This window comes from Symphalangus syndactylus, chromosome 11 (assembly GCF_028878055.3).
Source record: "Symphalangus syndactylus isolate Jambi chromosome 11, NHGRI_mSymSyn1-v2.1_pri, whole genome shotgun sequence".
Classification (NCBI taxonomy): domain Eukaryota; kingdom Metazoa; phylum Chordata; class Mammalia; order Primates; family Hylobatidae; genus Symphalangus; species Symphalangus syndactylus.
In genome coordinates, this window is record NC_072433.2 from 82,832,169 (window position 1) to 82,853,268 (window position 21,100).

The following is a 21,100-nucleotide window of genomic DNA, read 5'->3' on the forward strand; positions in this document are numbered from 1 at the left end:
TTATAGTTTATAGTTTGAAACAAAGATGACAACAGCCCTTTCCCAGAACAAACCCCCTTCTTGCCTAGGGACTAGACCTGCCTTTGCAGGACTAACGAATTAGTCAAAAGATTAATTACGGTTTAGGAGTCATACAGCTGGAGGCTACAAGATTCTGACCCTCCCCAAATTGCTCCTGGGGATAACATCACTATTCAGAGCCTACACTTGATGGATCAGCTGGCATCACCCAGATTGATAAACTGGCTCATCTGATCTTGTGGCCCCCACCCAGGAACTGACTCTGTGCAAGAAGACAGCTTCAATTCCCTACGATTTCATCTCCGACCCAACCAATCAGCATCCCCGACTCACTGCCTGCCCACCACCATCCACCAAATTATTCTTAAAAATGCTGATCCCCAAATGCTTGCTTGGGGAGACTGATTTCGGTAATAATAAAACTCTAGTCCTCCGCACAGCCGGCTCTGCATGAATTACTCTTATTCTACTGCAATTCCCCTGTCTTGATAAATTGGCTCTGTCTAGGCAGCGGGCAAAGTGAACCCATTGGGTGATTACCCATCTATGAAGGTAAAATGTAGAAAAAGAAACATATCTGATCTAATGTACTTAAAAGTAGTAGTGGAAAGTAAGCCTTCAAATCCTTTAGATTATTTAATAAAGTACACTGTAACCATATCTTACGTGATTGTTAGGTTCTAAGATCAACAACTAAGGTTAAAATCACATAGTCAAAGTTATTCTTGAAAAATCCTTAAAGTCACAAAAGAAAGAGTCAACAAAACTGAGTTATAATAAGCATGAAGGCCAGGCATGGTGGCCCACGCCTGTAATCCCAGCACTTTGGGAGGCTGAGGTGGGTGGATCACCAGGTCAGGAGGTTGAGACCATCCTGGCTAATACGGTGAAACCCCATCTCTACTAAAAACAAAAAATTAGCCAGACATGGTGGCACGCACCTGTAATTCCTCCCTGCTAATCTGAAGGCTAAGGCAGGAGAATGGCTTGAATCTGGGAGGCAAAGTTGCAGTGAGCCGAGATTGCACCAGTGCACTCCAGCCTGGGTGACAGAGCGAGACTCTGTCTCAAAAAAAAAAATAAATAAATAAAAAATAAGCATGAGGAGATCCATGCCTTCACATGCCACACCCATCCTAAGGCAAACCCACCCTAAGTGCTGATGTTTGTAAATTAATTGCCTAGTCTAGTGCCTCAGGCTAAATGCATGCAGAGTGCCACAATCCCCACAATATCTACAGTGAGGCATTTTCTCTCCTGTTTTTCACAATTTATCTGATTCTTTATATTATTTGACTGCCAATATCTACTGTTTTCAGTACTCTTGCTTAAACTCCTTGCTTCTTTATTAGTATTTTGTCAAAAGTTAATGAAACTAACATTTCTTGAGCATCTAGGATATGCCAGGCACTCTGCATAACATTTTGTACAAATCATCTTGTTTAAACACTAAGCAATAAATACTTCCTTGTTGAGAATTTTGGTAGCATGCCCAAGGTTTCAGTCAAGGATACTAAGTGGTGGAGCAGAGATTAAAACCCAATGGTAGTTTTATTTAAAAAGACAGAAAATTATTACAATAGATGGTTAATAAAATTTCACCACTCTGTCAACTTCCTAAACCTAAACGTATTTTTCCAATATCTTCAAGAAAAATTAGGTGTTAAGTGGGGAAGCTAAAGGCACTGGGTTTGGCACTTCGTTTATATTATCTCATCTAGTTCTCACAACTCTACAATCCAGGTATTGTTATATCCACTATTCAGGGAGTAAACAGAAGTTAAGGGTGGTAAAACACTTGGCCTAAGACTGCAGAGAAAATTAAAGGCAAAGCAAGAATAGCAGCAACTGTCCTAGTGTAGAGTGTATAGTGGAGAGTGTATTAAAGCCTAATACACTCTCCACTATAACAAGGAAATTACTTTTTTCTTGCATCATTAGGTAACAATTTTTATCTTTCTTCAAAAGCCTTTATTAAAATTTACAAAGTAAAGATTGCTTCGCCGTTGCAAAAAGAAGGCAAATTCATGTCTTAAAGAACACCAATATTTAATTTGAAATGAATTAATTTTAAAAATTATTTAAATTTGTACTTTCAAGACTCAAGAAAATATGACCCATAAAGAGGAGAAAAGTCAATGGAAATGAACAGATTGAGAAATGAAAAGGTGGAATTAGCAGACAAGAATACTATTATAAATATTCTTTATATATTCAACAAGGTAGAGCAAAGATGAACATGATGAGAAGATAAAGGGCAGATATAAAAAAGACCCAAATCAAACTTACAAAACGAAAAATACACTGGATGGAATTAATAACAAATGTTTGTAGATTAATAAAATACATTTTCTCAATTCTTAATCCCTTTAAAAAATACAGATGCTCCTTGACTTGTGATGGAGTTACTTCCCAATAAAATCATCGTAATTTGAAAAAAAAAATTATTTAAATTATTTCAATAGTTACTCAAATATCTTGCTATTATATAACAGGTACCTTACCTACATATTTATTCAAAACAACTTGTGCTGCTGGAATAGCATTCATCTGGAGGATGTTGTACTGGTACAGCTCTGTTTCTCTGTTGCTTTTATCTTGCAATGTTGTGCAGACCCAATAAGCATAACCTAATGCTCCTTCGGTCTTGGTAAAAAAAACCAGTGTTAACAAGCGGACATAGGATAATAAATATGCCAATAAAAATTATAGTAAGAAATAAAACGATGCACTTCATTACAATAAATATCACATCTCAGTGTTCTTTAAGTGTTAAAAGTACCTTTAAATGAAGGGTTGCTATGATAAAACACAGCTAAGAACATATTGAAATTACTTGCTCCAATCCTAAGTAGAAGAATCAAATGGGATAAAACGCAGAAAACAGAGCCTTGCCTGATGGGTTGGCTTTCCCCTCCCCAGCACCATTGCCAAAGGTCAGACCAGAAAAAAAAAAAAATGAATTCTAAAACATTTTCATAAGTAATCTAGAAATGTCTACCACGCCTACTCCTTATCTCATGTCTATCTTTTTCCTAGAGTCTCAGTTTCTATTCTATTAATATATGATTGCTACTATATCTATTAAATCTCAATGTCATTTCTTCACCAGCTCTTGAAAGTTGTAGAAAAAAGAAAAATGGTAGTTCTTTAATTCAAGACAACTAATCTGTTTCTAAGAAAGAATAAAGAATAAAAAAAACTGACATCATTAACGTCTAATACCACTATCTGTTCATTTTCTTTTTCCTTTTCTTAGAGATAGAATCTTGCTCTGTTGCCTAGGCTGGAGTGCAATGGCGTGATCATAGCTCATTGTATCCTGAAACTCCAGGACTCAAACAATCCTCCTGCCTCAGCCTCCTGAGTAGCTAGGACTACAGGTATACACCATCATACCTGGCTAATTTTTAATTTTTTTTTTTAAGAGACAGGGTCTTGCTATGTTGTCCAGGCTAGCCTCAAGCAATCCTCCTGCCTTGGCATCCCAAATCACTGGGGTTACAGGCATAAGCCACTATGCCTAGCCCAATATCTATTTATTCCCTTAACAAGGATAATACTTTTCTCATTAACGAATCCTCAAGAAGAATGTTCAGATTCTTACATGCATATTTAGTTCTGTAGTGTGCCTGAAGAGATCCATGGTGTCATAACTTCCAACTGCCTCAGCAATAAGAGCCTATAAAAGGAAAAAAACAGACTCTTACTGTGTTTAAAAGAAAATAACAATAATAATACAAAATGAAACTGTCTAGAAGAACCAAAGGTTTACTAGCTGAGCTTAAAAGCAAAGTTAACCTAAGTTTTTCACTTCTATTGTTATTATTTTAACTAAATCTTCCAGTTACCTGCTACAATAAATTATTTTTAAAACCAAAAACACTTTTAAAATAAAAATTAAAAAGTGATTCTGATAATCATCTAAGATCTACTGACCTAGAGCAGTACTACGCGAAGTGAGGTCCCTTGGACCAGCCTCATAATCATCACTTGGGAGCAGTTAGAATGCAAATTCTCGGGCTCCCTGGGTTCAATGGCCGACACAGAGGCTAGCATAGTAATGCCACTGCTCCCAGATGCTACCACAGTGAATGGGAACAGGAGTTTGCCTTTCTAGCTCTACTTGCTTCACCAATTAACTAGAATTAGGCCCAAGAGTCTAAAATACAACAAAAGATCTCCAAACCCTGATTAATAATTTTCTGATATGGGTGATGCTCCTACTCTCTGAACCAAAGCAACTGACTGCTTACTAATTCATTATAATTTCTCAACCAGGCAAGAACTTCGAGGCCACTCAGTCTAATCCCCTTCTTTTTCAGGTGAGAAAATTAAAATCCAGAAAAGTGATATGTTGAGATAAAAAAAGAAAAAAATATCAGTAGGTAACAGACTCAGACTAGTAACAAAGTATCCTGATTCCTATTTGGCAATACAAAAATCTAAATTTGGGGAGGAAAGAATACTCACAAACAAGTGACCAATCAAATATGAAGATTTTACAGAAACATAATATTCAAAATGATCTTTGTAAATGTGCATTTTCTTGTACATGAGAGTTAAACAATAGAGTTCTGGGTTTATTTTTTAGGCACAGTAATTAATATCAGACTGGTAAGTGTTCAAAGGCCCCCCAAATCAGAGTTAAATCCTTACAAGTTTTGTGGCCTTAGGAATGACACTTAGGAGCTCTGAGTTTCTATTTCCACAACTCTAAAGAGAGTATAACATCAACCATATCTCAAAGAACTGATGATAGATTAACTGAAATAGTGTATACAAAGAGCTGAGCACAGTGACTGGCACAAAGTAAGCCCTCAAATGCTATCCGTTACCATTATTATCACTGTCATGCATATTAGTCAGTTACTGATATCAACAAGCTTATCAGTAACTATATGTTATATTTCTTACTTGTCCAATCCAGCACATTAAATAAGATGGATCAAGGGATTGGGCCATTTTGAAAGCTTCATGAGCTTGCTAGGAAAAAAAGGCAAAAAATATTACAGCAAGTCATTTTATAAACTTATTAAATCACTTATGTTTAAAAAGCATAAGTCAAACCTCTCATCATAAATATGTATGAACATAAAATTTCACTGTTTAAGCATAATTAGCAATGCTTAAAGCAGTGTTTTAACTACACAGTTCTAGAACACTCCTGGGTGCAACAGATTTCTCCCCAGGTTAGGAGTTCTGAACCCTAGCAAAAAAGGGTTCTACCTTGTAGTCTGCAGAACTTTTAACCAACCAATCATCCATCCATTAGCTAGCCATAGGTTTGAAGGCAATGATTAAATAAGGCTATCTATTCCCCTTTCCATTAGCTTAACTGGGAGGATAAGAACTCACAACCAATGAAGTCCTAACCAATGAAGTCCTAGACATGTATTATACCTGCTACTAGAGAAGGAGTGATCAACAACATAATTCTGCATTAAGCAATCAGGAAACTTCAAAAATATCTAATTTGGACACATTAACTCGGATGCTTTTTTTTCTGCTACAAAAAATAACTTTTTATTACATACTGCTTTATACCATTTTCTCAACAATCTATGTATGGCAGGAAACAGTCCTATTTTTCCTGTTTTTAAAAAGTAAGGTCATGGGCAACAACTATCCCATGCTACAATAAAACCACATCCATAGCTTATTAAGACATTGTTTTATTTAAATTTAAAAAAAGTGTTCATGTATTTTAAAACCCAAATTAATATTTTCTTCAATCTATTTACAATTTTCTAAATCCAGTCTTTTTTGCAGTGATTTAACGTATCCTTGAGAATATTGCAAAAGCTTTTTGGGATGAGATTCAATATACTGGCTGAAACACAAAACAGTTCAGACATGGTATTACCCATAGATTTGTGGAAACTTTCCAAACATGACCTATAAACATACTCCCAGTCACTTTAGTTCTAATTGCCTAATGTATAATTGCTCAAGTATGACAAATTACACTTGCTATTTAAAGAGATTAATATCTACTAAAGCCAAAATGTAAAGCATCCAAGTAAAGGTTAAATTTAAGCTGCTAGAGAGTACTAAATGTCTCCCTTGCGCTCATCCCCTCCACCTCCAACACTATCCACATAGGACTTCCCTTACATGTGTACAGATAAAAAAAAATGCCAAATTGATTCAGAATCGAACTGTTTTAATCTCTAAATGAACAACCAACATAATCATAAAACCAGAAGTTTCTTGAAGGTCATAAAAAGGAAAATAAATCTTATACATTAATTGACATAAATTGAATATCATTAATTAACTAGCATACTGGAGAGCATACTGGCTAGATAACGAGGTGCAAAAACATTTCTCCACAAGAAGCTGAGCTATTGAGGAGATAATAATATAGAAAACATTCTTTATTTTAAATATGACAGACAGGCAACATATTTACCTCAATATTTTCATTTGTGAGGTATAACACTCCCAAGTTGGTCCATGCAACAGCATTCTAAAAAACATACATTTTTTTTTTCTTAAAATAGGCCCCTTGTCTACTTGAAAGTCTCAGAAAATTAGTAATACTAAATTTTGAAGTTCTTTACCATAGACACATAGAATACTCACAATTTGTTCTGACTGGATTGATTTGATGAAACAGTGCTGAGCAAGGGCATAATTTCCAATACCTGAAAAATATAAAACTTGATGAAACTGAACTTTGTTTGAAATACACAATCTTCTAAAAATATAGAAGTGTTACTCAATTCTCACCACTGTAACATGCAACCACACCAAGAGCATTCCAGTATAAGTGATTATTACTGTCGAGTCTCACTGCTTTTTTCAGACACTGAAAAGAAGTTAAATTAGATTAATTTTTATTTCTTGAAATAGCAGCATGTATATCAAGATATATGTGGTTTTATGTGAAAACACTATTTACTTCATCCAAAACATCTTCGAGAAAAGCATTATGTTTTTTAAAAAGCTTATAAAAAATTTATTTATACCATACATGTAAAGATTTCTCCAGCAACTCCTTAAGATCATTCATGTTGCTGCCTGTTTCTGCTAGATGTTGTGCTTGGCGATAATAATTAATTCCAAGGTCACACCATGTATTAGCTGTAGACATCAGTTTTAATGCACGACCGTAACACCTATGGGAATACAAAAGTGAATGTTATGTTTTTTGTTACAATGCCTTAATTCAATTCAAATGTTATTAACTGGCAATCTTTGCAAATTACCTTCCTCCAAGGTGGAGGAGCTCATTTTTCTTTAATACTTGTTTTCCTTCTTTCTGACCTAGAAGGACTCCTAAAACATGAACATTCACTTTAGATGGTGAGACAGCATACAGACAGGTACAAGCATCCCCAGCTAGCTTCCAGAGGCAGGACACATCAGCTCGATGCTGCAGAGCACTAAAAAAAGAAACAGTATGATTCTTATAAATTATTTACAAAAAGCATGAAGTTTATCTCCCTGATTATTACTTAAAACAGAAAAACTGTACATTAAGCACTGCAAATGCTTTACTAGCCTCCTCCTAACTGAATTATATCATATCACCTCCGTCATAGGAAGGGAAGAAGAAAGGGAGAAAGGGAAGGAGGAAGGGATTACTTTAAGTGCCAGAAATTTTGTGGACACTTTTTTTTGTTACTCTTCACCATTTTTATTAGAAGTAGCAGTAATCACACAAATAAATAAATAAGTTTTCCAGGACCAATTTCCTTTTAATATTAAAATGTTAAAACTACGCTTTTTGTGTTTAAGCAATGACCAAGGCAGTAAAGTTCGTAACTCTCTTACAACTGACAATCGTAAACTCAGGTTTTTGCTTTTAGATCTTCTCTCATGCTGTGTAGTTTTGACTACGTCCCCACAAATTTCATGAGTTGGGAACTCAATCTCCAGGTCAACGGTGTTGAGAAGTAGGACCTTTAAGAGGTGATTATGTCATGAGGGCCCTGCCCCCCCTAAATGGATTAATACTGTTATTGTAGGAATGGGTTAGTTGTCACAGGAGTGAGCTCCTGATAAAAGAGTAGGTTCAGTCTCTTTTTTTTTCTCTTGCATTCTGCCCTTCTGCCATAGGATGACCCTCACCAAGATGCCAGCACCATGCTCCTGGACTTATCAGCCTCCAGAACCAAGTCAAATAAACTTCTATTCTTTGTAAATTAACCAGTCCATGGTATTCTGTTATGGCAGCAAAAAGTCGATGAAGACACCTCAAATAAAATGTACCAAATATATTTGGTAAGATCTGAAAGATTTTTGTAAATTTTATTTTTTAATTGGCCTAACTATATATATCCATGGGGTACAGAGATTTTTTGATACATATAATTTATTGTGATCAGATCAGGGTAATTAGCATATTAATCATCTCAAACATTTATAATCTCTTTGTGTCAGGAATGTTCACTATCCTCCTCCTAGCTATTTGAAACTATATATTATTGTTAACTACAGTCATCCTACAGTGCTACAGAACACTAGAACTTATTCCTCCTATCTAGCTGTAATTTTGTGTCTTTTAACAAGTATTACCCATATATCCTTTCCCCCTACACTTCCCAGCTTCTGGTATCCTCTGTCCTACTTTTTACTTCTATGAGATCAATATTTTTTTTAGCTTCCACATATGAATAAGCACATATGATGCTTAACTTTCTGTTCCTGGCTTATTTCACTTAACATAATGTCCTCCAGTTCTATCCAAGTTGTCTTAAATGATAGAATTTCATTCTTTTTTATGGCTGAATAGTATTCCATTGTATATAAATACCACATTTTCCTTATCCATTCATCTGTTGTTGAATATCTAGGTTGATTCCATATCTCGACTATTGTGAATAGTGCTTCAATAAACATGAGGGTACAGATGTCTCTTTGATATAATGATTTTCTTTCCTTTGGATAAGTTCCCAGTAGTGGGATTGCTGGATCATATGGTAGTTCTATTTGCAGTTTTTTGAGAAAACTCCATACTGTTCTCCACAGTGGCTATGCTAGTTTGCATTCCCATAAACCATATGAGGTTCCCTCTTCTCCACATCCTTGCCAGCCTTTATTTTTTGTCTTTTGAATAACAGACATCCTAACTGGGGTGAGATGATACCTTACTGTGGTTTTGATTTGCATTTTCCTGATGATTGGTGATGTTGAACATTAATACCCTGAGACCAAAAAAAACAAAAATCTAAACATGAAAATCTGAAGAACTACATTTATCGAAACAAGAGCAGACTGAATGAATAAGCTCAAAAAGCAAAGAGAAATATTAATTATGGTGACAGAGGGCAATTCCTTTTAGAATGAGAAAAACTTTAGCTATACATTTCTCTTCATTTTTCTCTTCTCAAGATCTTATAAATAAAACATGGCAATTTCATTTAAGCCAAGTCTCAATAATCAGCTATCACAAGCTGCTATGTTACTGGCAGATGGAAAAGCAGATGGAACATTTTTCATAGCCTTTTCTACTCATGGAGTCCAGCCAAAAATCATTTTCCAATGTCTTCCTAAGAAATAATATTAATTATTGTGGTCATGACTAAAAGCCCACTGAGAATCCAAAGGAAGGGCAATATGATTTGGAGTTCCTTTGCCTAAATATCTTAGCAACATTTCTAAAATTCACAGCAAAAAATGAGAAGAAAGGCAAAAAAGTGAAACAGAGGTGATTTTAACAGCCTAAATTCTTATTTTAAGTCCAACAGAAATAAAATATCTATAAATTGAAGTAACTTATATCACCCTTACACAATAATTGTGATAGTATTAACGCCTTGTAAGTCTGGAAGTAAATATACATTTGGAGATTATAATTGTTTTATATGCCACCTTCTAATGGGTTATGTTACATGTTACCAGAATTACATTTCCCAGGCTCAGAAAGGCAGTATTTACAGCTAAGGTGCTGTCACCCAAAGGTTCACATTTACTCTTAAATACCAGTTCAAATAAAGCATGCCCTTTACACAGTAACTTTCTCTTTAGAAAGAACTACATTATGTGAGACTTGAAAAGCAGCAATAAAATTCAGTGAGATAAAAAAGGGTTAGGTTTTCATTTCATATTTGGTTCATATGAAAAGCAATTCTGGAACAACCAATGAATAGAAAACAGAGGAGAAACCAAGAAGGAAAAGAGGGGAAGTAGAAGAAAGATGTTTAAGAGTTACAAAAAATTCAAATGTACATCTAACTTGTGGACTTTTGGAAGTCATCTACCACAGATAACACTTTTTCTGACCTAATCAATGAATTCACAGTTCTATAAAATGCCAAATCTACTCAAAATTTTCTGATTCCTTTCTTGTTATTAGACACATCACTTTTTTCCTTCGCAGTTTCTCTTCAGGAGCAATCAGATTGTCATTTCCCCTTACCTTCAAGACTTACTAATAATCCTACAATTGGCTCTTAACACTGAATGTACAGCATATTGAGCACCTGAAGCCCTATTTCCCAATCAGTTCCAATTAAAGATACTCATTTCCAGGCCTACTGAAAGAGAACACTAACACCTGGTGGCAGAGCTGCTGTTCCACTAGCAGACTGCTCCTTCCTTCCTATTCTTTCCTATGCATCTAGGATGCCAGGCACTACTAAGAGCAGAAGAAATTATAACTGTTTCCCCAAGTGCAAAATTAATAACAACGTGTATGTTATAGAATTGGCTTGTCTGTTGTTCTTTATGTTTGACATTCTGAGTAATTGCTTTATCTAGCAGAATACATAAAATGATCTTCTAAATTTGGCTTCATTATAATATTACAAAAATAAACAATAAATAATAAGAATAATACGAACCAAGTAAAATATTCCAGTGCTTTTTCTATGTAGTCTACGGCTTTTCCATCAAGATAATCAACTAGAGCTGCTTTTGCCATCATAAGATGGCATTCACCCAAACCTAAAATCAGGTAAGTTTGTCACTGTTATTAAAACATATAAAACAAACACTTAAAATGAACTTCAAATAAAGTTATTGGTGTTATTTTAAAGCACTTTCCAGAAAATAAAACTTAATGGTATGTTACAAAATTATCTTAAAGCATGATCCTACATTCATTCAATAAGAAATTCAAATGGAAGAATTCTGTTGGAGTAAACATGCACTAGAAGTAATAAAAAAGTTGTCTACGGAACTCAAGAATTTCCTTGACTTTGGGCAAGTTACTTACCTGCTAAAACTTTGGCTACAAAAAATGCGGATATTATCTATATGTTACTCTCTATCGTATTACTACTTATTAACTATTGTGAAAGAAGATACAATCTTTTTACATTAAAATCTGTATAGCAAGCTATACTATAAGAATTAAATGAAATAGTGATTACCTAAAGTGCCTAGTAAAGATTTCGTAAATGTGGGTTCTCTTGAGGAAAGAGTTTTACAAAATTAAAAAAAAGTTTCAAGCCGTAAGTTATATGTCATTTACAATACACTATTTGTGTGCTCACTTCAGCAGCACATATACCAAAACTGGAATGATAAAAAGAAGATTAGCATGGCTACTGAGCAAGGATGACACAAAAATTCATAACGCGTTCCTTAAAAAAACAAACAGAAAAAAAAAGTTTCTTTAAAAAGGAGAAAGAAGAAGGAAATGGAGGACAGTAAGCATATACAATGAGCTCTCAGCTTTTTTAATACAATCATTACAAATGTAGGTTATATATGGATGGTGGTATTTTATTTTATATTACCAAAAATAACTTAGAAACTACAAAACAATGCAAGTTGTCTCCGAAGTTTAAAAAAAAATGTAATAAGCTTGTATAACTTACAAAGTAATTAAAGGTATTAAGATATTCTGGAGACATAATGAATTAATTATCAAAATGTAAGAGTGGGGAAACACATTTTAGAGAGCGCTTTTTGGATCTAATAGTTATCATACTGTTTGTCTAAAAGTTAAATCTCTATCACATTACTATTTATTAACTTATGAAACAAGATTTGATCTTTTTATATTCAAATTTATATAAGCTATACTGTAAGAGGTTCATATGGATGCTTGCTGTTGACTAAATAAGTCCTTTTCAAGTTATTCAATACATTTAGGCAGGAAATCTACTCAAGGATTTCATACTTCAGGATCATAAAAGTCAAAGGAGCTACTAAAAATAAATTACCTTTTAAAGCAGGCACATAATCTTCTGTCTTTTTAATGATCATCTGGTATTGAGCTACAGCCTCCTTATATTTGCCTAGGATTTGCTGTATTGCTGCAACCTTAAACACACTGTATGTGGATTCTGGGTTCAGCTCACTGGCTTTTGTGAAGGACTTCAAGGCTGTTGTGTAGCCTCCTCTGCTTAAGTATGCTTCTCCTAATGATTCCCAACAATTGAAGTCCTTTGGGTCTGCTCTTAATGCTGCCTGTAAACTAAAATTTAAAAAGCCGTAAGAGAACTAAAAGTTATGGAACTATCTCCAAATCTGAAAGGAAAATATAAAATAAATAATTCAAGTAATCATATATATCTGTGGCTCCTTCTACTTATAAAACTGCTATTTAAAGCAGGTAAATCTGTTCCTTTTATGATTAATTTTTTAATACCAATAAATGTTATTTTAATTTCAGAACAAATAAGAATAAAATGCTTTTTCTGAAAAAGTGCTGAACAAAGTTTCTTTTCCTTGATTATCTCGAAGAACTCGAGTTTTCTATCCTACTAGGACAGGTGTCCATCTCAGTTTGTCACATCAGTCCATAATCCCCCACCAGCGATCCTTTTACCAAACAGAAATACCACAGTTAAAATACGGAAACGATAGGTATGCTTTAAATATCTGATCAAATTCCATTTCCGTGAAAACGCCTCTACTCTAGATACTAACATAAACCAGAAACAATTTTATCTTGATTCGAATACATTTAAGTACATTTAAGTACTGTTCAAATCAAATGACTCAATTTGATTATATGAGCTGCTCCCAATGCCCTTTAAGCTGCCAAATGTCTCCCTTGCCAAAAACAATGTATGTCAGCAGAACAACGAAGATATGTACCTCAGCTTCTCATCACTAAAATTTCTATTGAGAACTACTATACATATTTATTAAGACTTCAATTCACTAATCTGGCTATCTCCTCAACAACAGGACAGCATTTAATCCATCTCTGCAATTCCACTGCCCTGCAGACAATAAACACCAATCAATCATAAAGTAATTTTGTTATTTCTTCTCTCAAAACACAACCCGGTAAGACATAATTAAAATGCTTAATTTAAGGAATCGTTATGCTTGTCTAACATAGTTTAAATACAATAAGGTGCCTTACTCAGCCACTGCTTGAGAATGCTGACCAGCTTTCAAATAGTATAGTCCTCGCCTAAGCCAGGCCCATTTTGCCGTTCCAGCACTTGCCTTTTGAGTTACTGTTGTTAGGATAGCTAAGGCAGTTTCCTAATAATAAGAAAATACTAATATTAGATATACTGGACATTATAAAAAGACAGAACGCTCATGTAAAGTATACAAATATATTTTCATTTCCCACTTCTGATTTTTTAAACTTACACTGGTATACATCAAACTATAATTTCAACAATAAGTGGTTAGTAATTTAATATCCGCCAATGGAAAAAAACTTTACTTACAGAGGCAAAAATATTTATATTGCACCTATAGAAAAAAAACTAATGATAACTTTCAAGTATACATATATAAAAATATTTTCATTTATATACTCAGGATAAAAAAACAAAAAGCAAAAGTGGTTATCAGACATACCATATCTTCAAGCTCCACACTTAAGTCAACCGCTGCAGCTCCAGATTCAGCATCAGTGTCATCTAATTCAAAGGCTTTCCTATAACATCCACGGGCTCTGTTTTTATCTCCCACTACATCTCTATAATAATGACCTAAATAGCAGAAAACTTTGCCCATATATGTATCCAGTCTTGCAGCCTTTGAAATAAATATTGATAATACCAGAACATTAAAAGTTCATTTAATGAGTATCTTTACAAATACATAAAATATACAGATTAAAGAAAAAAGAAATAATTTCATTAAACATACAAAAATATGCCAAAAAATCCTTTAATGTAAGATTTAAAACAGACAGGAAAGCTGTCCCTCACTGCTTATAGAAAGTAAACGGAAGTATAAAAATATTTTCTTTTTTGGTAAAGGAAATGTGAAATTAGAGCTGTTACTGAATTAATCTGCTCTTATAAGTCAAGATAAGAATGTAGGACTTATAGATGTTAAACATCTAAAAAAACAGGATTTTAAACATCTAACTTGTATGCTCATAAAACTACAGTGAAAATTACCTAAAAAGTGTTGTTTACAAGAGATAATTATGTCCGTTTTCTACAACATATGCTTTGCAAAAAGTAACTTTTACATTTTATGTTTTAATTTTTTCCTTGAAAACCCATATACCACCATCACAAAACCTTACATATGAAAGATAAAGCACAAAAAACAGTTCAGTAAAGAGTAACTGTAACTAATGTATATGATTATTATTTATGATTTTATAATGCCATTTCAACTAGGAATTGAATTGTAGCACTTGCTTTACCTTCAGAAAGTGGGTAAGAGCCTTTGTTTTATCTTTTCTTGTCTCTTCACCCATGAACCAGTATGTTAATCCAAGTTGGTAATGATACTCTGCAACTTCGGTATCTTTCTCAAGAGCTCTCTGAAAACTAAGTCACCAAAGGGTAATAAAAAGAAATAGTAAAACAAATACACACACACCCACAAGCAATATAGGAGGACTCCTAGTTGGAACAATCAAAGTTTGAGTGATTCAGAGGTGCCAAACTAGAAACCAATCATCACTTTAGGATTTATATTATCATAAGGGAAAAAGTGATTTGTTTTTGAAGAAGAGGAGCTTAAAAAAGCACAGTGGCCTTTTAGCACTACCATGTGCTAAGTGTTCAGACTATACTGAACATTACATCTGCTTAGTGAACATTATGATCAGCTAATTAGTTTTTTTTTTTTTTTTGAGTCCGAGTCTTGCTCTGTCATCCAGGCTGGAGTACGGTGGAATGGTCCTGGCTCACTGCAACCTCCACCTCCCAGGTTCAAGCAATTCTCGTGCCTCAGCCTCCTGAGTAGCAGGGACTACAGGCATGTGCCACCACACCCAGCTACTTTTTGTATTTTTAGTAGAGATGGGGTTTTGTCATGTTGCCCAGGCTGGTCTTGAATTCCTGCGCTCAAGAGATCACCTGCCTTGGCCTCCCAAAGTGCTGAGATTACAGGTGTGAGCCACCATGCCCAGCCAAGATCAGCTAATTAGATTTGAAACCCATCATATAATTTTTTATAGCTACTGTACTACATGCTAAATACATTTCTTTAAAATACTAAAACTTAAAGCCTACAAAGATCAGATTCATACAAAATCAAATCTTCATCGAGCCTACTCATTTTGAATTTTTGAGAAATATAAAGAACTAAGATGTAAATGGTTCTATGAGCAATCTATATATCCTTACCATTTTTCTGCTTGTAGATAGTCCTTTTTGGTGAAATGAATCAAAGCCTCAAGGGCATGAACTTCAGCTAGGTCAGGGTAAGAAGAGAGAAGGTCTTCCATAATCTATAAAGTAGACACCTGTCAATTCTATACCCAAATAAAAATGCTTTTAACTCAAAAAATGCTCAGTTTGAATAAAAAAGCCAACCTTTGTAGCTTCGTCTAATGAACTTTTGTTCCGGTAGGCCAAGCTTTTGAGAACCAAAAGTCCTGGGATATTATCTGCATCAGAAATCTAGAAAATAATTGTAAAGAACTGCTATAACTCTCCTTCAACACAACCACAGCAATGTTTGCTTTAATTAAAGAATGAACACAGAAAAGCAGGGTCCTAATAGAATAAAGAAATAGAGGTCCTGATTTCTATCACTAATAACACATCTTCACTCTTCATAACCTTTTTATTAGGGAAAATCTCATATACATAAAAAAAAATTATAGAAACTAGTATAATAAACCCACATGTACCCATCATCCAGCTACAAAACCACAAACTCACAAGCAATCATTTTTTTCATCTATACCTCCACCAATTTTACCACACTTCTGCTCAGATTATTTTGACACAAATCCCAGATATTGTAACTTTTTACCTGTAATACTTCAGCATCTATATCTAAAAGTTCATTTCTAAGTTGCATAACCACATTACCATTATTGTACCTAAACAAAACCAACAAACATCCTTAACACTATCAAGTTTCTCAGTTGTCTCATATTTGAACAATTTTAAAAATCAAAATCTAAATAAGATACATACATTTGAACTGACTAATAATGCCTTAAGTCTCTTTTAACCAATAAGGTCCCCCTCCTTCTCTTTTTTTTTTTCTTCCTTACAATTTAACTGTTGAAAAATATGGCCTATTTGTCACAGTTTCTCAGAGTCTGGATTTTGCTAAACATATTCTCAAGGTGTTTAACACGTTCCTTGGTTCCCTGTATTTTCTGTATATTAGTAGTTGGGTTGAGAGGTTTGAAGATTCCCAAGGATACTTCAGGTCTTCAGGTGTATTTGCACATTTGCACTTGGTTGTGTCTGACTGTCTTTTTTTTTTTTTTTGGAGACAGAGTCTCGCTTCGACACCCAGGCTAGAGTGCAATGGTCTGATCTTGACTCACTGCAACCTCTGCTTTCTGGCTTCAAGTGATTCTCCTGCCTCAGACTCCCAAGTAGCTGGGATTACAGGTGTGCACCACCAAGCCAGACTAATTTTCCTATTTTTAGTAGAGACAGGGTTTCACCATATTGGCCAGGCTGGTCTCAAACTCCTGACCTCAAGTGATCCGCCTGCCTCGGCCTCCCAAAGTGTTGGGATTAGAGGCATGAGCCACTGTGCCCAGCCTGATTGCCTTTGTGTGATGTTAGTAGCCATTAACCCTTGATGCCTAGATCTATTAATTCACTGGGGATTGCAAAATGGTGATTTTCTGTCATTTTCTCTTACGAGACAGAATACTTCGACAAAGGCAAATTTCTCCTACCTTCATTATTTCATTATCCTGAGGAATGATTCAGATAGAAAAGGCAGGATAAATGCCTTTATTCTTCATAGTTGGGTTCTTAGCATCCCCCCAAACATTTGTTTTCTTGAGGACATTTGCTGAGTTTTCTGAATCATCATGAACACATGGATTTAAAATATTTGATGTGTTTCAACATACCACATTAGTAATGCCCTCTTTAGCCAGTAAGAATCTCTTTATGCTAGCTCTTGAGCCCTTTTGCAGTCTGAGCCCTTTTATAGTTTCTTGCTTTCTAGCATGACAAGGTGTTCTTGGTTCATCTTGCACATTTTCTATCTCAGAACTGGACTCTGCTAGTTCTCCAAAATAGCAGTCATTTGTTTTTTTGTGAAAACATTATTTGAAAAACCTTTATAAAGCATTCACACAAAACACATTATTAGTGGGATGGCAAAAAGAAAACAAGAAAATATTAATTGTTGAAGGATGCTGACAACAGTTCTGATTTTAAAGAAACATTATGAAATACAAAGCCCTTTGAAATATATAAAACTGATTTAAAAACTCAATTTTAATTTTAGACCAGTAATAGTCTTTACCTGACAAAAATCTTTAGGGCATAATGCTATAATTCATAATTTACCAGTTATAGTTTTTTTCAGTATGGAATTTCAACTTGCTTTAACTCAAAACACTAAGAAATCGGTTTCATTATGAAATATCAATCTTTCTTTGAACGAAGCAAATAAACATTCTCTACCATGAAGCTAATAGTGTCCTTAATATTCTTGTCAAATCTGCAGAACACTTCCTGAAGGAAAAAATTTGGAATCTCAAATTAATAATAATCAAGTAGTAATAACCTAATCAAGTAATAATAATCAAGTAGTAATAACCTAAGCAAAAAGAAGAAAGGAGAATGAGGTCTAGAACTAAAGAAATAGTCTTATATAATGAGTACTGTAAGTCCTTAATCAAAAAGCAAACAAATAACTTTAGAAGTTCCCAAACGTATGAATGACTTATAAAAGTGCAGATGTGGTGAATTCACACCTCTAACACGAAATCTGTGTAAGTAAATTTTGTGGTAGGCAGAGAATGGTTGTTGCCTGGTTGATTGGAAACTAACTAGAGTTGAAGAAAAAAACTTGACAAGACTACCTGATCAAGCGTACGAATTGCTTCCTCTGAAGAGTCATAATCTGAGAGTTTAATCAAAGCCTCTGCTTTCAAACGAAGACAAAGATTCCTCTGATAAAGACTGTTACCAGACGCACCAAGATTATCTATGATCTTCAGAGCTGACAAAATTAAGGGTATCCAAATGAAGACAGCCATATCACTTCTGTTTATTTTTTCTTTTTTAAGGATGACATATAATAAATTGCAGATACAATAAGCATAAATTTCCAAAACAATATACATGAAGAATAACTCAAAGCTAAATATAAATTCTTCCCTGACTTCCTTATGGAAAGACCTGAATTTAAAACACAACATATCTGAATTTAAAACCTCTATCTTCACAAAACATATAATAAAACTGAATATCCTAAAAAACGACAATGGCTATCTATATTTGCTAAACAATAAAGGTTAGCCTACAACCAAAGCACCTGTAACAAATATAAGAAATTAAGGATACTGGAAGGGGAAAGCAGCTGAATTAGAATGGACCAAGGTGAACTGTTTCTTAGTTACAGGGGGCAAGCTACCAGGTGGGTCAGAAACAGTGAACCACTTTCATGATTTCCTATTCCCCACCCCTCACCCTGTCACATTCAGATAGGCTCCAAGATGCCTAAGGTTTCCCCTCTCTATATCAGAGAAATTAAGAACTCATGTGTCTTCAACATACCAGAAACTTCCTTGTTACAAAGACAGAGGACCTCCACACCCAAGCCTAAACTGACTATGTCAATATTCCAAATGCAGGAAAATTTTGCTAAATATTCATTGTCAGTTTAAAAATAAACACACTAGTACACATGCATGCAGACTTTTATTTAACCTCATTGAAATTAAAATTAGCAATTTAAAATACAAAATATAGCATTTTGGTTTTTAAAATCACTATCTTTGTCCTTTAAGATAAAAACAAACAGGGTTGGTCACCCTTATGTGTCAACCCAAAAGGTATCAAAAATACCTTGACTGCATGAAAGAATAGCTTCTTTAGGTCTATGCATTTTGACTTGGGCTTCTGCCAGATGGTACCATCCACTTGTGCAGACAGGGCTTTCCTTTAACCCTAAAAGGATAAACACAATCACAAAAAACAAGGTTTCTGTGACTACATAGATAAACAGCACTAATGCCTACTCTCCAAACCACTCCTCCCCTCTTCATCTCTCATATCTTATCAGTTGCAAAGTCACACTGATTCTCTGCCTCATTTCATTCCCCACCATATATTTTTCTCCATCTCCACGTCAGTTCAGAACCTCCATCATCTTTATCCCAAATCACTACAAGTGCTTGCCACCCACCCCAACGCATTCTTTACACTGTAGCTAGAGTATCTCTAAAAATACAAATCAGATTATAAAATTCCCCTGCTAAAAATATTTTACTGACTCCCCACTGTTGTCAGGATACTGTGCAAACTCCTTACCGAGGTCTTGCTAGGCCCTTCTACAATCTCACTTCTTGTCCCCTCCTGTACATACACTTCATTCTCAAACCCTGGTGAACTACCTGCAGGTTCTCTGAACAACAGTTTTCCTCTTAGCTCAGGCTATTTCACAGATTCATCTCTGCCTAAAATGTTCTTCCCATTCCCTTCTACCACCTACCTGGCTTGTATTTACCATTCAGATCTATAATTTGAATGTAGGTTTTTCCAGAAACATCATACCTAGTAAGACTAAGTTAAAGCCTAAGTTCCTAATGCATATATATCTACATGTCTGCCTTCCTCCCTCCCTCCCTCCCTCTCTCCCCCTCCCGATTTGCTTTTCACTTTGCTTTCTTTCTTTTCTTTTCTTTTTTCTTTCTATATCGATATCCCTATTTTACAAATGAAAACACTGACACACAGTAAGTTTAACTCTTCTGAGGTCTTGAAATTAGTGATTAGCGGCATCAGAGTTCAAACCTAAGCAGAGTTCAAGGTATGTAGGTACATTTTTTTCCCTTCTACCTTAGATAGACATTCCTTAAAGAAAGGCTCAAAGATAAATGCCTACTGACTGAATAATAATTATACTTCATGTTACATGACATACACTGTACATTTACCTTCTGTTAGGTTCCTAACAGCATCTTCATACTTTTTGTCATGTAATGCTTTAATGCCTAAGCCAATGAGGCCTGGACCACTTTTTGAATCTATTTCCACTAATCTGCAACAATACTGCTGCCCCTCATCAGTAAGATTTCCTGGAATTAAAAGAAAAGGTTATTAGTATACATATATTGAGTTTCTAAATGCCCAAACCCATATTCTTAAATCTCAAAATCTGCCTTTATATTCTTATGCATCCTTCACCACATGCTGACTCCAGAAATTCAAAACTTAAATAGACCAGCAAATGCAGAAAATATTAACATTTAATTTAAATAATTATGCTTTTTCATCTTCTTAAATACTGGAAGTAGAAACCACTTTAGGATTTCAGACAAGAAACCTGCTACTTGCCAGTAGACTAAGCCACATAGCCTACTGCTTGCCAGTTGTAACAATTTGGTTGTTAAATGAAGGGGCCGTTGTCAAAGCAGAGAGTCTTCCTCAAGTTCTCTTCCTGGGCAACCATGCGCTGCTAGAGACATGGCAGTCAGATCCAGCGGACTCTTCCAGCATCCAAGGATCACAAGATAGGCGGGTTACTCATCAGCACACTGCACAAAGACTTAGTCACATTCTTCTTAAGTTTACAAATTTACCAGTACATTTCCACATTTTTCTAAAACTATCTTTTTCTATATAAGTGAATTGTGACACTTATGAAATAGTCATCCAATGCCTACATTTATTTTATTTTCAAATTTATTTTGGTAAAATAGTTTAGAAAACATTATATATTTTCTAATATTTCCATTTTCCCCAATCTCAATCCCAGAAAAGCATAAAAACAAACAAAAATTTGTAATTTCTGTTTTAGAATA

At 34.7% G+C, this 21,100-nt stretch overlaps 1 protein-coding gene and 1 non-coding gene across 3 annotated transcripts in view; one reads left to right on the forward strand and one right to left on the reverse strand.

Annotated features, from left to right (window-relative positions):
- The window catches only part of SKIC3 (SKI3 subunit of superkiller complex), an 88,750-nt gene that overhangs the window by 44,920 nt on the left and 22,730 nt on the right, over nt 1–21,100 (reverse strand). Inside the window, exons 11-28 of one of the 2 annotated variants that reach the window (XM_055233349.2) lie at nt 20,234–20,374; nt 19,143–19,244; nt 18,155–18,294; nt 15,675–15,761; nt 15,486–15,589; nt 14,555–14,681; nt 13,750–13,929; nt 13,298–13,422; nt 12,144–12,397; nt 10,815–10,917; nt 7,236–7,412; nt 7,001–7,145; nt 6,757–6,835; nt 6,610–6,671; nt 6,437–6,493; nt 4,939–5,007; nt 3,629–3,703; nt 2,526–2,667 (exon numbers count right to left, since the gene is read on the reverse strand). In XM_055233349.2, the coding sequence (XP_055089324.1) occupies nt 2,526–2,667; nt 3,629–3,703; nt 4,939–5,007; nt 6,437–6,493; nt 6,610–6,671; nt 6,757–6,835; nt 7,001–7,145; nt 7,236–7,412; nt 10,815–10,917; nt 12,144–12,397; nt 13,298–13,422; nt 13,750–13,929; nt 14,555–14,681; nt 15,486–15,589; nt 15,675–15,761; nt 18,155–18,294; nt 19,143–19,244; nt 20,234–20,374 (2,169 nt within the window). The remainder of the gene's footprint in view (nt 1–2,525; nt 2,668–3,628; nt 3,704–4,938; nt 5,008–6,436; nt 6,494–6,609; nt 6,672–6,756; nt 6,836–7,000; nt 7,146–7,235; nt 7,413–10,814; nt 10,918–12,143; nt 12,398–13,297; nt 13,423–13,749; nt 13,930–14,554; nt 14,682–15,485; nt 15,590–15,674; nt 15,762–18,154; nt 18,295–19,142; nt 19,245–20,233; nt 20,375–21,100) is intronic. The other variant, XM_063612283.1, reaches the window with a different exon arrangement.
- On the forward strand, nt 11,461–11,567 carry LOC129457878 (U6 spliceosomal RNA). The gene has a single exon (XR_008649425.1). It is a non-coding gene; the product is annotated as a U6 spliceosomal RNA (small nuclear RNA).